At 38.3% G+C, this 17,746-nt stretch overlaps 1 protein-coding gene across 1 annotated transcript in view; it reads left to right on the top strand.

Annotated features, from left to right (window-relative positions):
- Positions 1–10,595: 10,595 nt before the first annotated feature.
- unc5cb (unc-5 netrin receptor Cb) overlaps positions 10,596–17,746 on the top strand; it is a 169,490-nt gene continuing 162,339 nt past the window's right edge. Inside the window, exon 1 of the mRNA XM_037692018.1 lies at positions 10,596–11,160. Coding sequence (XP_037547946.1) covers positions 11,058–11,160 — 103 coding nt within the window. The 5' untranslated portion in view covers positions 10,596–11,057. The remainder of the gene's footprint in view (positions 11,161–17,746) is intronic.

Here is a 17,746-nt window from a genome sequence, read left to right as displayed (position 1 = left end):
TGGCCATAAACGAGCATTTAAACCCTGTTTCTGCCTGCATTCTTCTGCGTTACTCAGACACTCAGACCGATCTGACATGTCTGCTTTGGGATCTCACCTGTTTGGGTCATCGGCCGCGTGCGTCCGTTGAGTGCAGCGACTGAATTCATTCATTCAACCTTTATTTAAACAGGTCATTGAGCCACGAGGACTCATTTACAAGAGAGACCTGGATTTTAACAAACAGTGATGACAACAATGGATAACAACGACAAAAATAGACAATCACAAATGATTCATACAAATTTAAGTTTTTTGTTTGTTTTTTTACAATTGAAAACAAAATGATAATTAAAAGGAGAAAGAAACGTAGAAAAAAAACCCCAGCTAGATTATGAGGCGGTGTAGAATACTAAAAACAGGAACATGTCTGTATTGGTTATTGCCAGGAACTTATCAGATGTTTAAAGCTACTTAGAGAGGTCAAGAATGAATGTCCATTTGGGCGATGGGGCACTTCCTGGCAGTATAGGCCCATCTGAAGCTTAAATTAACTTTTTACCTCTTTCAGGGCCGGTCAGCTCGCGATGAAATGGCCGTGTGCAGTTGGTGATTGGGCAGGCCATGTTATCATATAATTGGATCACAGCTGATACACGGACCCAATCAAAAGCCCAACACAGACCCGGCCTGCCCATCCAGCACATTATCATGGCCTGGCCTGACCCGAACTCGGGTGGGGCCGTGCTTAGGGTTCGGGTTAGAAATGACAGCTGTAATTTGACGTTTGCTCCAGGAGTTCCAGAGCGAGATGAAGGTGGATTATTATGGCAAGTCAAGTGTCTCATTAATAGCCACTTTTACCTATTAATGAGACACTTGACTTGCCATATTAGTCGAGCGCCCTCTAGCTGCTGAAAATTGTAGTGTTTAATATTTTCCATATCAGAATGAATGAAATCATCAGATCTCAGCCAAAAATTTGGTTATAAATATGTGAAAATAGACATAAATAAGTTGCTTTGCTGTTTAAGTCGCAGGGCATGCTAATTTATGCAAAAAGGTGCGACTTATACAGCGAAAAATACGGTACTAACATCAGAAGATTAGTTGTTAGGTTTTAACATTTGAAAACCACGAAGAGATCCATCAGATATCGTTTTAAAGGTGACACAAATCTTTTTCACATTTTAAGTCAAGTTATGCAGTTGCTGCTGAACAATTACACATTAAGAATTAATATTCCTACTTTTTAAGCAGTGCATGTTTTTGTTTTGTTTATCACAGTTAAACGAAAAAAGACTGAAAGATTGACAACCTCAGAAATGGATTTGGACAATAATAACCCAGTTTTATAGTTCAAACAATCTGCCTTTCTCTTTGAAAATACCACGAGTGGTACTTATATTTCCTTCTTATCTCTATGTTGGTAATAAGACACAACACAAACAAGCCTGCTTTCATCGCGTCCGTAGACATTCTGACTCCAAGCAATGGAATGCTATAGGAATGAACTATTTATAACAAGGATTGTTATTCAAACTTAATAACACTTTCATCCCCTTTGCCTTTTTCCAGGCCTCTTTAATGTTTCTTTTAATTTAAACATTTGTGGTAACATTTTAAACCATGTGTTCTGAGTAGAACTGATCTCTTGATCAAATCCACAAATCAAGACAAACTTCTACCTGACGAGACTTTTATGCATCGAACCATTAAATTCTCCACAAAACTTCCTCTATCACAGTTGATGGTTTTTTTTTTTTTTTAATTAAAGGCTTTAACAATTCTTAATTTATTTTGAATCATGTTAATATTTGATCCTATAAAAGTGTTTTTATTTTTTACCTTTCTGGGCAGTTCTTCAGCAAAAATGGATCAACTGTATTCAGCATTAAAAACCTAAGAGGACCCCGAAGAGCAAAGGTCAGAGACCGCTGTTAATGTAAAATATAAAAAAATACAGAAACAGTCATATTAACACGACTGACAAGCTAACACAACCACTTACAAAATGTAAAGTAGATACTTGTCCACAGTGCACATTTTAAAAAACGAAATAACATTAATAGTTTTGAATTTGTGAAGTCATGTTTTTATTTACTTTTTGTGCTTTATGACAGTCATATGGCAAAAAGGTGAACTTAAAAAATATATATATATTTTTACTTTAAACGTAATCACTTGTAAAACCTAAACCAGTCCAAATGCTTTTTATTTTTTTTAATGTTGAAAGAGCTCAAATTGGTGATTTTTAAAAATGTTTTTACTTGCTTTAGTTTCTTTTACATGTTTTTAGCAGAATGTGTGTGTTTTTTTCAGTTGTAGACATAAATCAAAAACTGTTTCATTTAATGGATAACATAAGCGGGTGGCGCGGTGGTACAGTTGGTAGAGAGCTGTTGCCTCGCATTAAGAAAGCAGCCTGATCAAATCCTGACCCAGGTTCTTTCTGGGTGGAGTCTGCATGTTCTCTCTGTGCATGCGAGGGTTTTCCCCAGGTGCTCCGGTTTCCTCCCACAGACCAAAAACATGCACCACCTTCATTTGCTCCACTCTGGGCCCTTGAGCAAGGCCCTTAACCCTCACCATCTTGAAAAGGAGTCCCCGTGACTCAATATAAATAAAGGTTAAATCAAAAATGCATGTTAGGCTGATTGATAGGATTGATCTGCTTTTTCATGTCAGCAGTGCATTGTTGGTTTTCTTAGTTTGGTTTCCATGTCCTTGTTCAGGAACTTTCAACGATTCCCCGGTTTTTGTAAGTACTTTTGCTGCCGCTTCAGCCTTTTTGATGATAAAACAAGTTTAGTTTTTTTAAGCTCTTCATGCGAGTCTGCATTCAAAACCTACCGACTGTGACAAATGCACTTTAAATATTTAATTTTCAGGTATCGACTTTTGTTGTTACGCAGTTTTTTTTTTTTTACCTTGCTGCTGTATGTTCAAATACGCAGTTTTTGAAAGTTTAGTTTCAGTTAGCTATTTCAGTCTTTAAAAAGTGTCATATTACACTGATTGACAATGAAAGCCTGCTAACGAGTTCGGAGGATGTGTTGTACGAGACAATTGTATTGAAGGTACAGCTCAAAACTCAAATGGCTCAGGGGTAAAAATAAGATTATTATCAAAAGCAAAAACAAAAGGCTGACATAGCAGCAAAAATACTCATTAACAAAAACACTGGAAGACTCAAAAACTCAGAAGAACTTGAAGGAGACAGACATGAATGTCTTCCCAGCACAATGCATGGACGACAAATGAGAAAAAAAAACAGACAACACCCGGGGAGAGACAATGAGGATCAGGTGAGAGTGGGAGGGACAGGAGCTGAACAAAATGAGGAGAAAAACACTGGGCAAGCTGAAACACAAGTACAAGAAGCTACAAGAACCACAGAAATACTCCACAAATAACAGAAAAGACATGGATCATGACACTTTGATTTGAACAAACATATAAAGAAATGCCTTTTGGTCATTTAACAAGATGAGTGAAAAATGTACCACAAGCCCGATCTGTTACTAAAGCGACACCTTTATGACATTGAATTTGTTGGCTTAAGGCCTTACATATCTTGTTAACACAGTGATCCTGTTTCATATTCCTGCACAAATGTCACACAGTTTTCACATGCATTTTAAAATGGGTACACATGGGGTTGAATCTTATTTCCTGGAGCAATAAAGATGACGCGCACACTCAGTACTTTATATAATGTCTTAGACAGATAGTCCCACCTAAACAACGCAACGTGTTTAAGTAACTTTTGTCTCGATGGTTTGTTTGTTCCAGACATAGCACTTAGTGTCTCAGACATGGATGTCCTCTTGGAGTAGTTAAGGTCTCCAGAGTTAAATTTCCTGTGAGACTATAGAGTCCTTATAGAAGCAGTTATGTGGGTAAAAATCCATCGTTCCTGACAAAGGTGTAGATGTTAGGGGAGGCATTTGCTAAAAGGATTGTGTTGGCAATCTGGGGGGCATTTGCACTTTAGGATTTCTGTGATGCACGGGCTTTTTACTCCTGGTTCAGATAACACATCCTCCTTTTAAAAGCTTACACAGGATAACGGTGCATGTTTTAGGTTACATTAAATCTTTCCTTTCTCAGAAAAAAAAACAGGTGAAATTTCTGTAATTTAAATGCTCAACTCCAGCTATTTAAAAAAAAATTGAACAAGAATTTAATTAATTAAACAGTCGCATCTGAAAGCCTTTGTCTAACCCAAAATGTATTTAAACAAATACACTTAACAAATGCTCCATGACGATTCAGTTCAATCAAACGTCTGACACAGAAAACATCCGAAAAAGACGTGATAAGCTGACTGACTCATCCAGGATGTCGCTCACTGCTTTCACCATCTGCACCTCAAAAGGCTTATGGGAGAAGACAGAAACTGACAAAACTTGTTCGCGTTAACAGGCCACAAATAAATGTAAGCTCTGTACAAAAGATGTGTGCAGAAGGACATTTCCAAATGTATGCATCAGTTAACCTTGAATTTGATAGGCTGCAGCAGAGAGATGCAACAATTTTCATTCCAGTCACAAGAAACAGTAAAATGGGCTGTATGTGAACCATCGCTGTCGACGTATGACTGAAAAACAAGAAAACACACTGATACGTGAAAATATCTGTTTTTAACTCTAACATAACAATGTATAGGTTTACATTTGACCTTTATGACCTGAAGCAGAGTCGGTGAGATAGCATGTCATTTCACATTAGGCATGGATCACGTTTTCCACCTCATGCACTTGTGCATTTCTCAGAGCAGCATACAGATCATTAAAAATGAGTTGCAATATATGCCTATATGGAGCAATGCAAACAGCTCCTTGTTAAATTTATGAACTCTGTGTAATGGCAAAATGTTTGCTCATCTATGTTCAGATGCGCAGTATGCATAGCGAGTAGTGCAGACATTCCTCTTTGGATGGATGTCACCTCTGTGTGAAGTTTCCAATGTTCTCAGACTCAAGAAGAAATTCAAACCCTTTCCTTCCATCGGTTATGTGTCGTGAAAAAGGTGCCAAAATATTGTTATCCATGTCTCTACAAGTCAGTGTTGTCTAAAGTATCTTTATATTTGTCTAATATAGCGACACTAACCTTCAAATTGCAGGTAACTTAGAAGTGCTGATGTCACACCTTTGTATAAAATCTTAGTCATTCAGCACAGTAGCCTGTGACTGACCTGTCCAGGGTCTACTCCACCCCTTGCATAATTATTTATTTATTAATTTTTTATTAACCTTTATTTAACCAGGCAAATCTCACTGAGATCACAGATCTCTTTTGCAAGGGAGGCCTGGGCTTGAAGGCAGACTAACATGTATGTTTTTGGTCTGTGACGTTTTGATAATGACAGTTGGACATAGACACCAGCTTCCCACAACCATGAATGGAAAAGCTAGTAAAGAAAATGGATGGATGGATGGATGGAAGAAAGTTCAGTACAGTGATGCATTCTTAGCTCTTTGTCAACCCTAAACTCCATTTAAGTCTTCGGCTGAAGCAAAAAACTCTTAATATGCAAGAAGCAATGAGTCCACCAAGGAGCTGGTCTCAGAACAGGAGGTTTTAACTCTCATCCCAGCTGTTTCACACTTTACAAACTGCTCAATTGATTGTAAGGGTCATGGTCTCACAAAGCCAGAAAACAAATTATCTACAAAAAATGTAGAGGATATTTTGATAGGGTACTCTCTCCACTGGGTTTTGAAATAGTCAATAAAAATCAAATAAATTGGTGACAAAAGACAAAAAACAAAACTAATACCAAATATGAAAGATGTGTTTGACTACTTGATGAGAATACAACCACGCCACAGCCAGTCCCATACAACCACAAAACTTCTCAATATAATATGTGAACATGTCATGAGGTTTGGGACGAAAATCGCTTTCGGCCTGAACTAGTCTTTTTTTTTTTTTTTTTTTTTCAAGCAGTCTGAGGTTTGCAGTATAAAAGCACCATTATATGAAATAAACCTTTTAATTTTTGTTTTCAATGTGGTCCGCTGATCCACAAATACGTATCCCAAACCTTCTACAACACCCGACGTGTGCTAAAACATCGTCATTATAGGGTGAAGCTCATCCACACCTGAAGCTTTTTTTGAAGACAGGATATATAAGATGCACTGAATCTACACCAGACAGAGTTTAGCTTTCATAACATTATCATTTTTATCACAGATTCATTAGATGCACAATAGTCCACATACCACCTGCATTCCATTAGTGCAGCACACCTGTTTAAATTTCACCTTCTCATTACATATTAGGGGTGTAAATCACCAGCTTTATCACGATACGATATTATATTGATTTGTTTGTATGACAAAAGGATTTTTCTCGATATCACAAAGTCTGTCACGATACAATTTTGATTCTATTCGATTCACGAGTTTGCGGTCGATATATTGCGATATTAAATGCCCATCTCATTTACATATAAATAAATTTACAAAAACAATTCAAATATGATTTAACCATTTTATTCTGTTATTACAGACACCAGGCATTTAAATAAAAAAAAAACTTTTTTCTTAATTAATGAAAAAAAAAAAGACCTGTTCAGTATAGTCTCACATTTCTCATGTTTAAGTGCATTTTTTAAGCCAGTTAACTTAAACTTAAAAGTGTCCTGATTACCTTTCAGTTATAAAGAAACAAAAATAAATATTGAGCTTACATAACATGGCTATCAATGCCGTGTTTCTTCTTCAGGTGAATGGCCAAATTAGTTGTTTCCCGAGTATTTTAACTCACACTGGCACCTGTTGCATACGGCATGAGTTGTGCCTTGGGAATTTCAAAATAAAAGCGTATTTTAAAGATGACAATATGAATCAGTGTTTTAGTTTGCCACGATATATTTGAATCATTAATCGTTTAATCGATACATCGATGTAAATCAATGTATCGTTACACCCCTATTACATATGTTCTAGGGTTTTCCCCAATTCTTTGTCGGATCCTCCTGTTAATTCACTCATGATCTTGTCTTGTTATTTTTTCATTTTATTATTAAAAGTTTAGGTTTTATTTGGTCGGATTGGTGGGCCATTCTGGGTGGAGTTTGCATGTTCTCTCCGTGCATGCGTGGATTTTCTCCGAGCACTCTAGTTTCCTCCCATAGACCAAAAACATGCATGTTAGTCTGATTGGTAACTCTAAATTGTCTCTAGGTGAGAGTGAGAGAGTGAATAGTTGTTTGTTTCGTTTGTCTCAATGTGTCCCTGTGATGGACTAGAGACCTGTCCAGGGTGTCCTCCACTTCTCACACAGAAACTGCTGGATATGGGCACCAGTGATCCCCAAGACACAAAAAGGAAGAAGCAGATAAAAAGATAACGGATGGTTTTAGTTTGCATTTGTTTGCCTCTTGCTTGTATTCGAGTCCTGCTTTAAGCCATCATATACCAAATGTGCCACAATGCCAACATTTTTCAAATTTAGAACAATTTTCATGGATTTAACACATCAAGAAGTAGAAGCATAACTTATGCCACCCTTTGGAACACGGCCAATAAAACTAAAATAATTGCTGTTATTTACTTCCCCTTTTTCAAGTAGCTTATTGTTGTGGTTGATTTGTATTTTAATCTCCAAACATCAACCACAGAGCTGTTCACACCTTTGAAAAGTCTGAATAATAAAAAAAAATAAAAGCAATTTCCTGCATATCCTACCTGAAATTGAAATGCCAGCGAGATGACAGCCAACACTTGACATGGGTGTGCATTAAAACCTGTGATGGAGGGGAGCAGAATACCATGATTTCTGAATTAGATTCATATTTTAAAAGTTTCATTTCAGAGCTGAGACAGTGTTGAGTTCATATTTCACATTAATCACAAGGTGTCGGGAGCATTACTCAGACCTCTGTCATGCATATGTAATTACCCTTCAACCCGGAGTCACAGATACAAATGTCTTCCTGCAACGCAAAAGTCACTCACAAGTCTGTTTGTCGGTGCGCTGGTTTGACATTATGTCTGTTAAACTCAGCTCATTAGTGATCACTCTGACATGCTTTTAATACCTTTAAATAACAATTAGACTGATTTACAGTGATTTAATAGAATCCAGCTTGATAAATTAGGTATTTCTTTTTGAAAGGTTGCACCAAATTAACGAGCATTTGTTTTCCAGTTTGTCCACAACCTACTGTACGGCCCTGTGGGCGTAAATCAGCATCTATTTGTTTGCGTTCCTTTTCTGGCCTCCTGACTCCCAGTTTAACAAGACAGAAGGCTGCTCTGATTGGGAATACCAACTGAATCCGACTCGGAACATGACTGAACGATCCGGAAAAGAAGGGTTTGATTAATATGAATCAACTTGACTGAACTGGACTGTAGATAATTTGATGAATGGCACTAAGATTAGACCAAACTTGATGGAATAATGGCATGTAGTGAGCATAAAAGAATATCATAAACCTGTTTTTTTTCCCACTACTTTTCCTTTTAATTACTATTTTATTTTCACTTGTTAAACTAATAAATAAATTTGTGCGCATCCTTTATGATTGTCTGTTGTTGTTGTGATCCACTGTTGTCAAAACTGAATTTTGGTTTGATTTTTGTCATTTGAACATTTTATTGTTATGTTGAGATCAAAATCTTCTACTTTGGTTAAATTTATTTTAATTTAATTTGATTATTTTCTGTTGTGTTCTGATTAACACGTTTCCTGCCTGCTTATTTTTCAGTCAGTTTTGCCTTTAACTGTTTTTGCGCACCTGTTTTTATATATATATACCAATTAGCACACCTGCTCTTTGTTTGAACATTACTTCCTCTCTTTGGTTTACTTTGTTTAGTGGAAGGTGATTGCCTGTGCCCAAATGCCCATAAACTGTACAAATTATTGTCTGTTTTATTTCTTCTTCTTCTTCTTTTTCTACTATGGGTATATTTTAACAGGCACAACTGCTTAGTTTTAAGTTAAGTTAGTATTGGTATTAGTATTTTGATCCTCCACAGCTTGGAGGTCAGTGCCATGGTCTAAAAAGCAGGTTCAAGCCCAGGTTGTGTCAGGAAAACCATCTAAGGTAAAGCCAATTCGTCCATGCAAGTTTGCTTGTTGTGGCAACCCCTGCAGAGCAGAGCAGTTAAAAACAAACAAACCCCCCCCTCAAAAAAAAAAAAAAAGAAATCCTCCATCTTAACTCATGACTAGGGTTCTGCAATCTGCGGCTCTGGAGTCACATGCGGCTCTTTGGTCCCTCTGCAGCAGCTCTTTCCATCTTTGACCAAAACTAACATAAAACAGAAATTATTTTAGGACGTTATACCCACAACAAAAAATGACTAGTTTTAACAGTTTCCCTGTCAATTCCTTTGCAAATATGTGAATACTTGTACTAATACACAGAGTAAATTATACTCCCTTTAACTTTATGCTTTCTTTCTTCAAAGTAGGATACTCAAATTACTCTACAATAAAATAAAATAAAATAAAAAAATCACATAAGTTCATTGTTTTACTTTTTTTCTTAATTGGCAAAATAATATTTTTTATTCTTTACAATAATCCAGTCTTCTGTGAAAGACTTGTGCCCTGAGTATGGGCACCAGTGATCCCCTGCAACCCAAAATGGAAGAAACGGATAAAGACAATGGATGGATGGATGGATGGATAGATGGATGGAATCCAGTCTTTCTTATCAAAATGTAAAAATATCAATAAATGTTAACAATAATTGAATGTTTTTAGTTTTATAATTTCACACCTACTGGCCAGAAAAGCCCCCTCTAACAAACTTAAAGTGGCCCATGGGCCACCAGTTGACAATGACAATTGTAGCCAGTTTTGCGGCTCTGGACACGTTTAATTTAATGAAAGGGTAGAAATGGCTCTTTTGATCGTAAAGGTTGCAGCAGACCACTGCTCATGACAGAGTGAACTAAAATGGATCATCAACAAAGTTAACTCGGGGATCCAGATGTTTTTCTAAATGGACTGTAAGGGACCAGACTTTGACGCAGACAATAAACAAATTAAAAAAGGCCTCAACTGTAGCAATAGAGATCAAATGTAAACTTATGAAAATTAAATTGAACTGAATTGATTTCCTCTCATGCTGTTTGTATCTTACAGTAAACAGATGGGCACCATCGTCACACACCCTCCACCCACCATTCATCACCCACCCCCCACCCCCCGGAACCGGAAGAGGGTCTTCCTGGCTACTTTAAACCTGCATGTTGATGACAACTAGGCTAGAATAAAAATCCTACATGTTCCAAATCTTTATAGCAACTTCAGATACAATGTTCATCTAAATAGATGTTGTTAAAACTTTATTAAAATAATGTTAATTTTACTTTAAATATCCCTAAACCCTTATAGATATATTATGAAACGTATCATTTTCCCAATTAGTTTAATTTATGTATATTTTGTTTTGTTTCAGCAAACAACAGAAACGGAACATGCTTTGTTTTTGTCTCATTTGCTGCACTTTTCCAGTCTGTTTCACGCGCTCTTTACGCGCACCTTTAGACCAGTCCCCACGTGCTCCAGATGAGCAGCGTCCATTCCTGGCTCGTGTCCGGCCCGGGTTTGGCACCGCGCCGCCACTTGCCGGAGCCCTTGGATTGGCTGAAAGGAGCGAGGTGGCCCCGCGGGTTCAGTCCCGACAGAGACGCGCGCGCACTGCAAGGACGCACTGTGGAGAGGCTTCGACACGGAGAGGGGCGGAACTCTGCTGCTGGACTTGGGCTTTCTGTGAGGGGAGCATGAATTTGCCTTCCAGAGATCGACCCGCACCTCAAACCAAATCCACTCTGAAGGAGGAGAAACGCACGCGGAGGGAGATTTTGAAGATTTGAATGCAGCATCCTGCCTCACAGGAGGGCGATGCAGCCTCGTCTGGTTCCATAAAACTGTCACATGTTTGCGCCGGAGCTGGAGACATTGTCCGCAAAGACGCATTGTGCGCTGCCGGGGCTGTGAGGGGAGACTTGGACGAGCAGAGCGCGCGCTTGACAGTCGTCGTCAGAGTCTCGGACTTGCCTCAGAGCGCAGTTTGACTCCTCATCATCATCATCATCATGGGTTACAGAGCAGGAGGAAGAGCGCACAAAGCCCTTCCTGAGATGCAGAGCGTGTCCTGGTTTCTGCTCCTTCTCCTGTTGGAGGTCGGAGCGGCTCAAGGTAAACTTTAAAGCTTTTGTTTTCTTGAGCTGTGGACTTGGCTTTTACTTCTTAAAGTCAAAGTTTGAACCACTCCTGTGAGAACTGGGAACCCCCCCAGCCACCCTCCATTGAAGCATCAAAGCATAATTTTAACCTGGAACATCAAAGAAGGAACTGAATGAAATCATTGTTGTTGGATGAGCTGGAAAATATGCCAGACAAGTCTGATAAAATATATTTTTTATGAGAAACAGTCATGCAATTAACACAATAAATGATCATTATTCTGCTGAAGAGATTGGAAAAAATAATTTGTACACAATAACATTAACTTTTTTCTCGCAATTTGCTTTTCAAGTTGAAAATAATATTTATTTGGAGCTTTCAAAAGGCCAAGCACTTCTTAAAATAATTTTAATAAATTGTGTAAAATGTTTAAAAAGTGAAAATTTGCACACAAAAAAGTCAGAAAAAAATAGATTAAAGCAAAACAGATTTACTCAAACTATTCGAAGCCATGGCAAGACGAGGCAGGTTGTTGCCTAAAACAACAACGAAAGAATGAAATTGTCTTGCACAGTTCAGATAAAGTCATTCATCTTTAGTAAATTTTGATATTTTTCTATAGAAACCGCAATGAACTCCACCAATCGTGAGTAGATAAACAATCTTTGTTTAGAAGATGTATCATGCAGGGGAAATAAAAAAAAAAAAATCAGTATTTGTGAGATATAATCAAAACTGGAGGACCGTTTTTAGTCTTACACCTTTTTAAAAACCGTCATTTCTACTTCGCAAACTTTTGCTCCTTTTCTTCAAAAAATCCCACGTGTTGATTGATGTTTTCAGTAAACTGTATTAGCTGCGAGTTTCAGAACAAAGATAATGCCAAAACACCTGAAGCTACGTACTTAATCCTACTCCTGAGTAAATTTAACTGTCAAAGACGACTTAAAGAAGCCCCCCCTGTTTGAGAAGTAAATTGTTTAGTCTGTGTCCAAGCATGTTTAAATGATACAAGCGTTTCTTTTGCATTAAGGTAGGTGGTCTCCCTACTTCGTTTTAAACTCACTGTCCTGATCTAGCATCATAAACTTGGTTCGTACTTGTGTTTATATTGTACTTTTTCATATAAGAGCATTAGAAGCTTTCGCTGGAGTTCTGAGCACATACAGGGATGAGGGTCTACAAGCAACTTTATCTTGCTGCGCCAGATCGTCATCTTGCTCCTACATAGTTAATGAGCCAAAAAAAATAAAAAAAATAAATAAAGGGCAGAAAAAGGAGATGGGAAGAACAAAATATAGCCCAGGACCAGCATCTGAAAGGCAGGGGTGTGATGACATAATACCCTTTCCAAAAACCCCAGAGAGCGCTGTGTCATTGACTAGAATACGAACAAGGTTCTTCTCTGTCCATTAAGAAGTCGATACAGCAGGGGGAACATTGTTTGAGCTTAATTAATGGGCTTAGCTATTTTGGACCACTGATGAGCTCTACTCATTTCCAAATCGCTCGAGAGACTTCTGTGTGAAACTACTGCTGATGTATAGTGGCTCACTTACAAGCACGACTGGAACGACCCATCATTTTCCTGTATGTTTTGTTTTTGGGGCATGTTTAACACTTCAGCTGTTTAGTTTGTACCTCTTTAATTCCCTTCAAGAGACTTTTTCCATTCAACCCATGAGTGCTCTTCACCCAGCTGAACTCTTGACAATGAGTATAGGAGCTCTGCGACGGTATGACTGGAAACTCACGCTGAAAAAACAAATCTACACTTGGATTTCCATGGGTTTTAACGTGTAGATGTAAATGTTCTGGGCTACTGCAAAGCGTTCAGAGTCAAACTTAAAGCGACGTATTTTACATTTTAAATCTTGAGGGGAAAGTAGCTCAAAGAAACAACCGACTTTAAGGATAATTTTGAAACTTCTACAAACTAAAGCGTTCAAAAAAAATCATGTGTGATCAGACAAGAAAAATCCCATTTGAAGTGTTTTCTTACACGATTTCCTTTCTGCTTCATGGCTGACCTTAAGGTTGACATTTATGTAGTGTTTTCTCTGTGTTAGCCGGTGGATACATGGGTGGTGAACACCACCCTGGGATTGGTTCAGCTTTTCCACAGTGCCGCTCTTATGTCCTCCTCTTCCTCTCACACCATGCTCCTGTCTCTGCTGCCTCTGTGATGATGTGCCCTCTGAGGATTGTTCATGGAGGCAAAACTTAAAGGATATTTGATATATGTATGCATTGTAAGCTACCGTCAAGCTGATGGCAATCTCTTTCAGAACAATCTGTGTGTTGTGTGAATAACACAAGTAAATGTGAATGTTATTTTCATCATTATTATTCCAACAGGCGTTCTTTTGGCCCGACAGCTGCCTCCTTTGGGTTGCTAACAGTACAACCATTACAGTCATATTTCTAACAGGAGCCAAAGCACAATGAACGCATTGTGGAACAAAGCAGCACTTATAAATTACCCCTGTGGGCTAGAAAAATAACGTTTAACTTGAGGAAAGTGTCCATAATTGTTTATGAAACTGAAAGGAATTAAGTTGCAAAAAGTGCAGGTTATGAAAGAGCGCTGAAAAAGAGTGTGTGCATTATTTTTATTTTCTGAGCAGGGTCAGAGTTACATGCTAAGCCACAGATGGAGCCTGGTAGAACGTGATAATTACTGTGAAGGAAGGCTGCTGAGTTCGCGTCCCTGCTCCGTTTGACGTATACTATTGTTAAGATAAGGTACTTGGCTATTTTAAGGCTCTGGGAACAGATCTTTTGGGTGAGGATAGCTTATGGTGTGCTGGTAATGACCAATACCATGACTGCTATGTGTACAAATCTATAGAGAGTTAATCTTGCACTTTTAGTTGAAGCTTTGTTGGAAACTTATGAGTTTATATATTTTCAAATGTATCATTCATGTAGTATTTTTTAAAGTTCTTATTTTGTCTTTTCAGAGTTGTTTCCATGATGAAGCTTTAATGTAATTTGTAATGCAGAGTTTAAGCCTCACTTTGTGAACTATGCCATAGTCTGACAATTTGAATCACGGTGTATTCAGCTCCCAGTAGAATAGCTGTGGGACTCTGATGTGGGACATACACTTGTTGAAAATCAGTGTCCATTGCTCTAAGGATGAACACAAGGAGAAAGTTTAACCCCAAATTCAGTTGAAACACAAAATATCCAAGAACAAGTAAAAACGCAAACAAAAAAACTATCTGAAAAGCTTGAGCTTTATGAGACAAAGATGATTTGGCACAAAAACAAAAACACATTGTTAAACAAGGGAACAAGTGGAAACAGGTGGGAAGCAATCAACTAACAGGATACAGGTGTGCAGGAGGAGCACAACAAACACAGAGCCATATCAGCTGAAATGCTTTGTACAGTAGGTGGTGGTATGTGCCTCAAAACTGTTTCCAGTCTGCCAATAAACCAAAGAAGAAGAGCAACTGAAATACACAGATAAAACCAGTTTAAAACAGACGGCAGATCTTAAGGTAGTTTGTCACTCGGCTGCTTTTATTAGTTGAAGACTCAGAATTGCAAGAAGACAGAATAATTTTTAGTTGCATTCTCTGAATTCTGAGTGTTTGCCACCAAGCAACTGCCATGCTACCTTCCCACAAATAATTTTACCTTGTTCATTTTGGTGCTGCATATTCAGATCATACATACTGTCGCAATAAACAATAAATAAATTAGGCGCATGATAAAATAAAATTACTGACCTTATTTTCATTTATCGGCTTTATCATTTCTTCGTGTCGCTCTCTATCTACTGAAGACACTGCATGACAAAAGGCTCCACTCCGGTGATCTTCACTGACCCCTCCCTTTCTCTTTTCTATAAAATCCATTTTAACCGTCCAAAATCACATTTTTGGATCGTTAAAAACAGCTAAGCTTAGAAGCGAAGCGACGAGCTAAGCTAACAGGCCGACGTCGAGAAAAACCTCTGTCTTGTTGAAGCTTCAAAATTCATGGTTGAAATTTATGCCTTCATCTAAAGTTGTTTTTCCCTGCAAAAAGAAGATGCAAACTCGTTTACTTATTTTTTAATAAAAGCTTTGTGTGACGAATGTTATGCTAAAGATCTCAAATCACACAGAGCTTCCGGCATTTTGAGAACCAAAACAAAAGGAAAGACAGACAGCCCATGTCATGTCAAGGGGCCTCCCTCCCATTTTTCTTAGCGACATGCTGCTCGCTCCCTCACTATCCATCCTTTGGTTCAAACAGTCTTATTCTGCCATCCGGTGGTCAAAAAAGTTACTACACTCAAAACAAATTACCAACATTTCTTCTCACTGACAACAATTACTAATTATTGTCAAATTTCAAACAATATTATTGTTTATCGCAATAATTTCTGAGACAATTAATCGCCCAGCAAAATTTGTTATCGTGACAGGCCTAATCATATGTGAATGTTTGTTCTCCTTGCATATAGTTGCGAGATAAAATCGTATTTACTGGTACACAGTAAGGTGACTCAAATTAATGTTGTAAATGTAAAATTCATTAAAACACAGGTTATGTCCTTTTTGCTAGCATTGCTTTAGAAAAAAATAGGTTTCAAATTGTTTTCAATGACTGTACTACTGACATAAAAACCAAAGCTATTTGTGTAGGTTTTGTTTTGACTGTTATAGACTCTTTCATAAAATAAGCCTCACATTTGAAACCTCTAATTTACAAGGTTTCCAGACTATTGAGTTCCTCCCCAAAAATACATCCTCACAAAGATGTCTACGCTTACTGCAACCCCAGCATTTAAGTAAACCAAAACACTTCTTTTCAAGTATTTCCTTTGGATGTTTCCACGTTAGTTTTATTTATTTCTAGTGTACTTCATCTCCTTGGAGCTAGTAAACGTGACTAGTGAAGAGCACAGCAAAGATTCAGATCCCTGTGTGCTGAACTCTTGTTCTGTCCAGCACAGCCCTTGGAAAAAAAACAAAACGGGAGTGAGATGAAGGAGATTGTAAGGACACGAGATGGGGACAGAAAGGTGAGGAATGGAGAGGAGAGAGGGAGAGAGCTGTAGGCAGAGACAGAAAGGTGAGAGCAATTGGACAAGGGAGGAGAGTGTCATTAATCACCCTGTGTGACACTCAACTACAGGGAGCTTCACGGAGCAACATTCACTTCTATTAGCAGTCCATTAGCAGAGCTCCGTACAAGTAGCAGCACTTGACAGGGAGGCCTGTGCCAGAATGTCTGACCTGTATACCTCAACAATGCATATTGCACAGCCTAGATTGTGTGTGTGCTGAGTTTCGTGTTGGTAAGCCATAGTATACCACAGGGCAGAAATTATTGTGACATATTGTGGCAAGCTTTGCTTTTTAGGCTATGGACGGGAAATGAAAATAATTGTCTGAAAGGTCCGCCTTTCAGTTACACCACCGAATGAGATGGAAGATAATGATTACAACAATGATGATGGTGGTGACCTAATTTTCTACCTGCCATTTCCCCTTTGCTAGAAAATGGCTCTTCAAAGTTGAGATGATGCATTAGAGCTAGTCATTTCTTATTCAAAGGCTTGTTGGCCTATTGCTTTCCAGGAGCCCTGTGATTACAGGATTGTAGGCAAGGGGAGGGGTGTGTGTGGACCACTGTCCCTGCTCTTGATCCGCAGTTTGTTCATGATCAGAGATCAGAGCCAACATTCAGAAAAATCTAGGGTCGAGGGGTGATGAAGAGGAGGGCAGAGCCAAAGGGAAGAGGGAAGTGATTACGACTTAAGTGGCCCTTCTCGTGCCATTATAAGCTGCAGGGCTGACAGAGCACACATCATGAGTGAGAATAAGTGCACACTCCACTTCTGCCCTTTAATTTGGCATCCTGGCCTCTCCCCTGGTGTTCAACCACTAATGTCCTCCTGCATTTTTCTCTTTCTAACAGAAGATTAGTCGCACGTCCTTACAACATAAGACAAATTCAGCTAACTGGGTTTCACTGACGAATAAAATCCTATCATATCACCTTTATTTTTAATTTTTTGGTTTATTTTATTGTGGTCTTACATGTGTTTTTAACCCTTACACAGAAGACCAGAATGCAAAATTAACCTAAAGTGTTTCAAACAGGCTCCTGGAATGCTGCTAGTCACCTATATTCACATGATGCTGTAAATAGCTCTGCGCTGATTAAAAGGCCAACAGAATGCTGTTATTTCCCTGATGTCCATTAACAGCGCCATCTAGCCCAGCATGGAGCTTGGAAAAACCTTGGTAACCACCGCAGTAAACAGCAACCTGGGGCCTAACGTGGCACAGCAAGATGAGGACTTTTTTTTTTAGCAAAAACTAAGGGCCAGACTCGTTCTCTCTGCAGGTTCAACTTGTAAAGGCAATTCTGTCTACATGAAGTTTTTGGATTTTAAGTTGGAAGAAGTTGCACTGATCAAAGTTTGGACAAACATACTAAATTACACACACACACACACATCTCTATCAATCTATCTATCTATGTATCTATCTATGTATCTATCTATGTATCTATCTATGTATCTATCTATGTATCTATCTATGTATCTATCTATCTATCTATCTATCTATCTATCTATCTATCTATCTAT

This window comes from Nematolebias whitei, chromosome 18, assembly GCF_014905685.2.
Source record: "Nematolebias whitei isolate Nwh7 chromosome 18, NemWhi1, whole genome shotgun sequence".
Taxonomy (NCBI): Eukaryota; Metazoa; Chordata; class Actinopteri; order Cyprinodontiformes; family Rivulidae; genus Nematolebias; species Nematolebias whitei.
The sequence above is the reverse complement of the archived record's forward strand: the minus strand, read 5'-3'. Positions and strand labels throughout refer to the sequence as shown.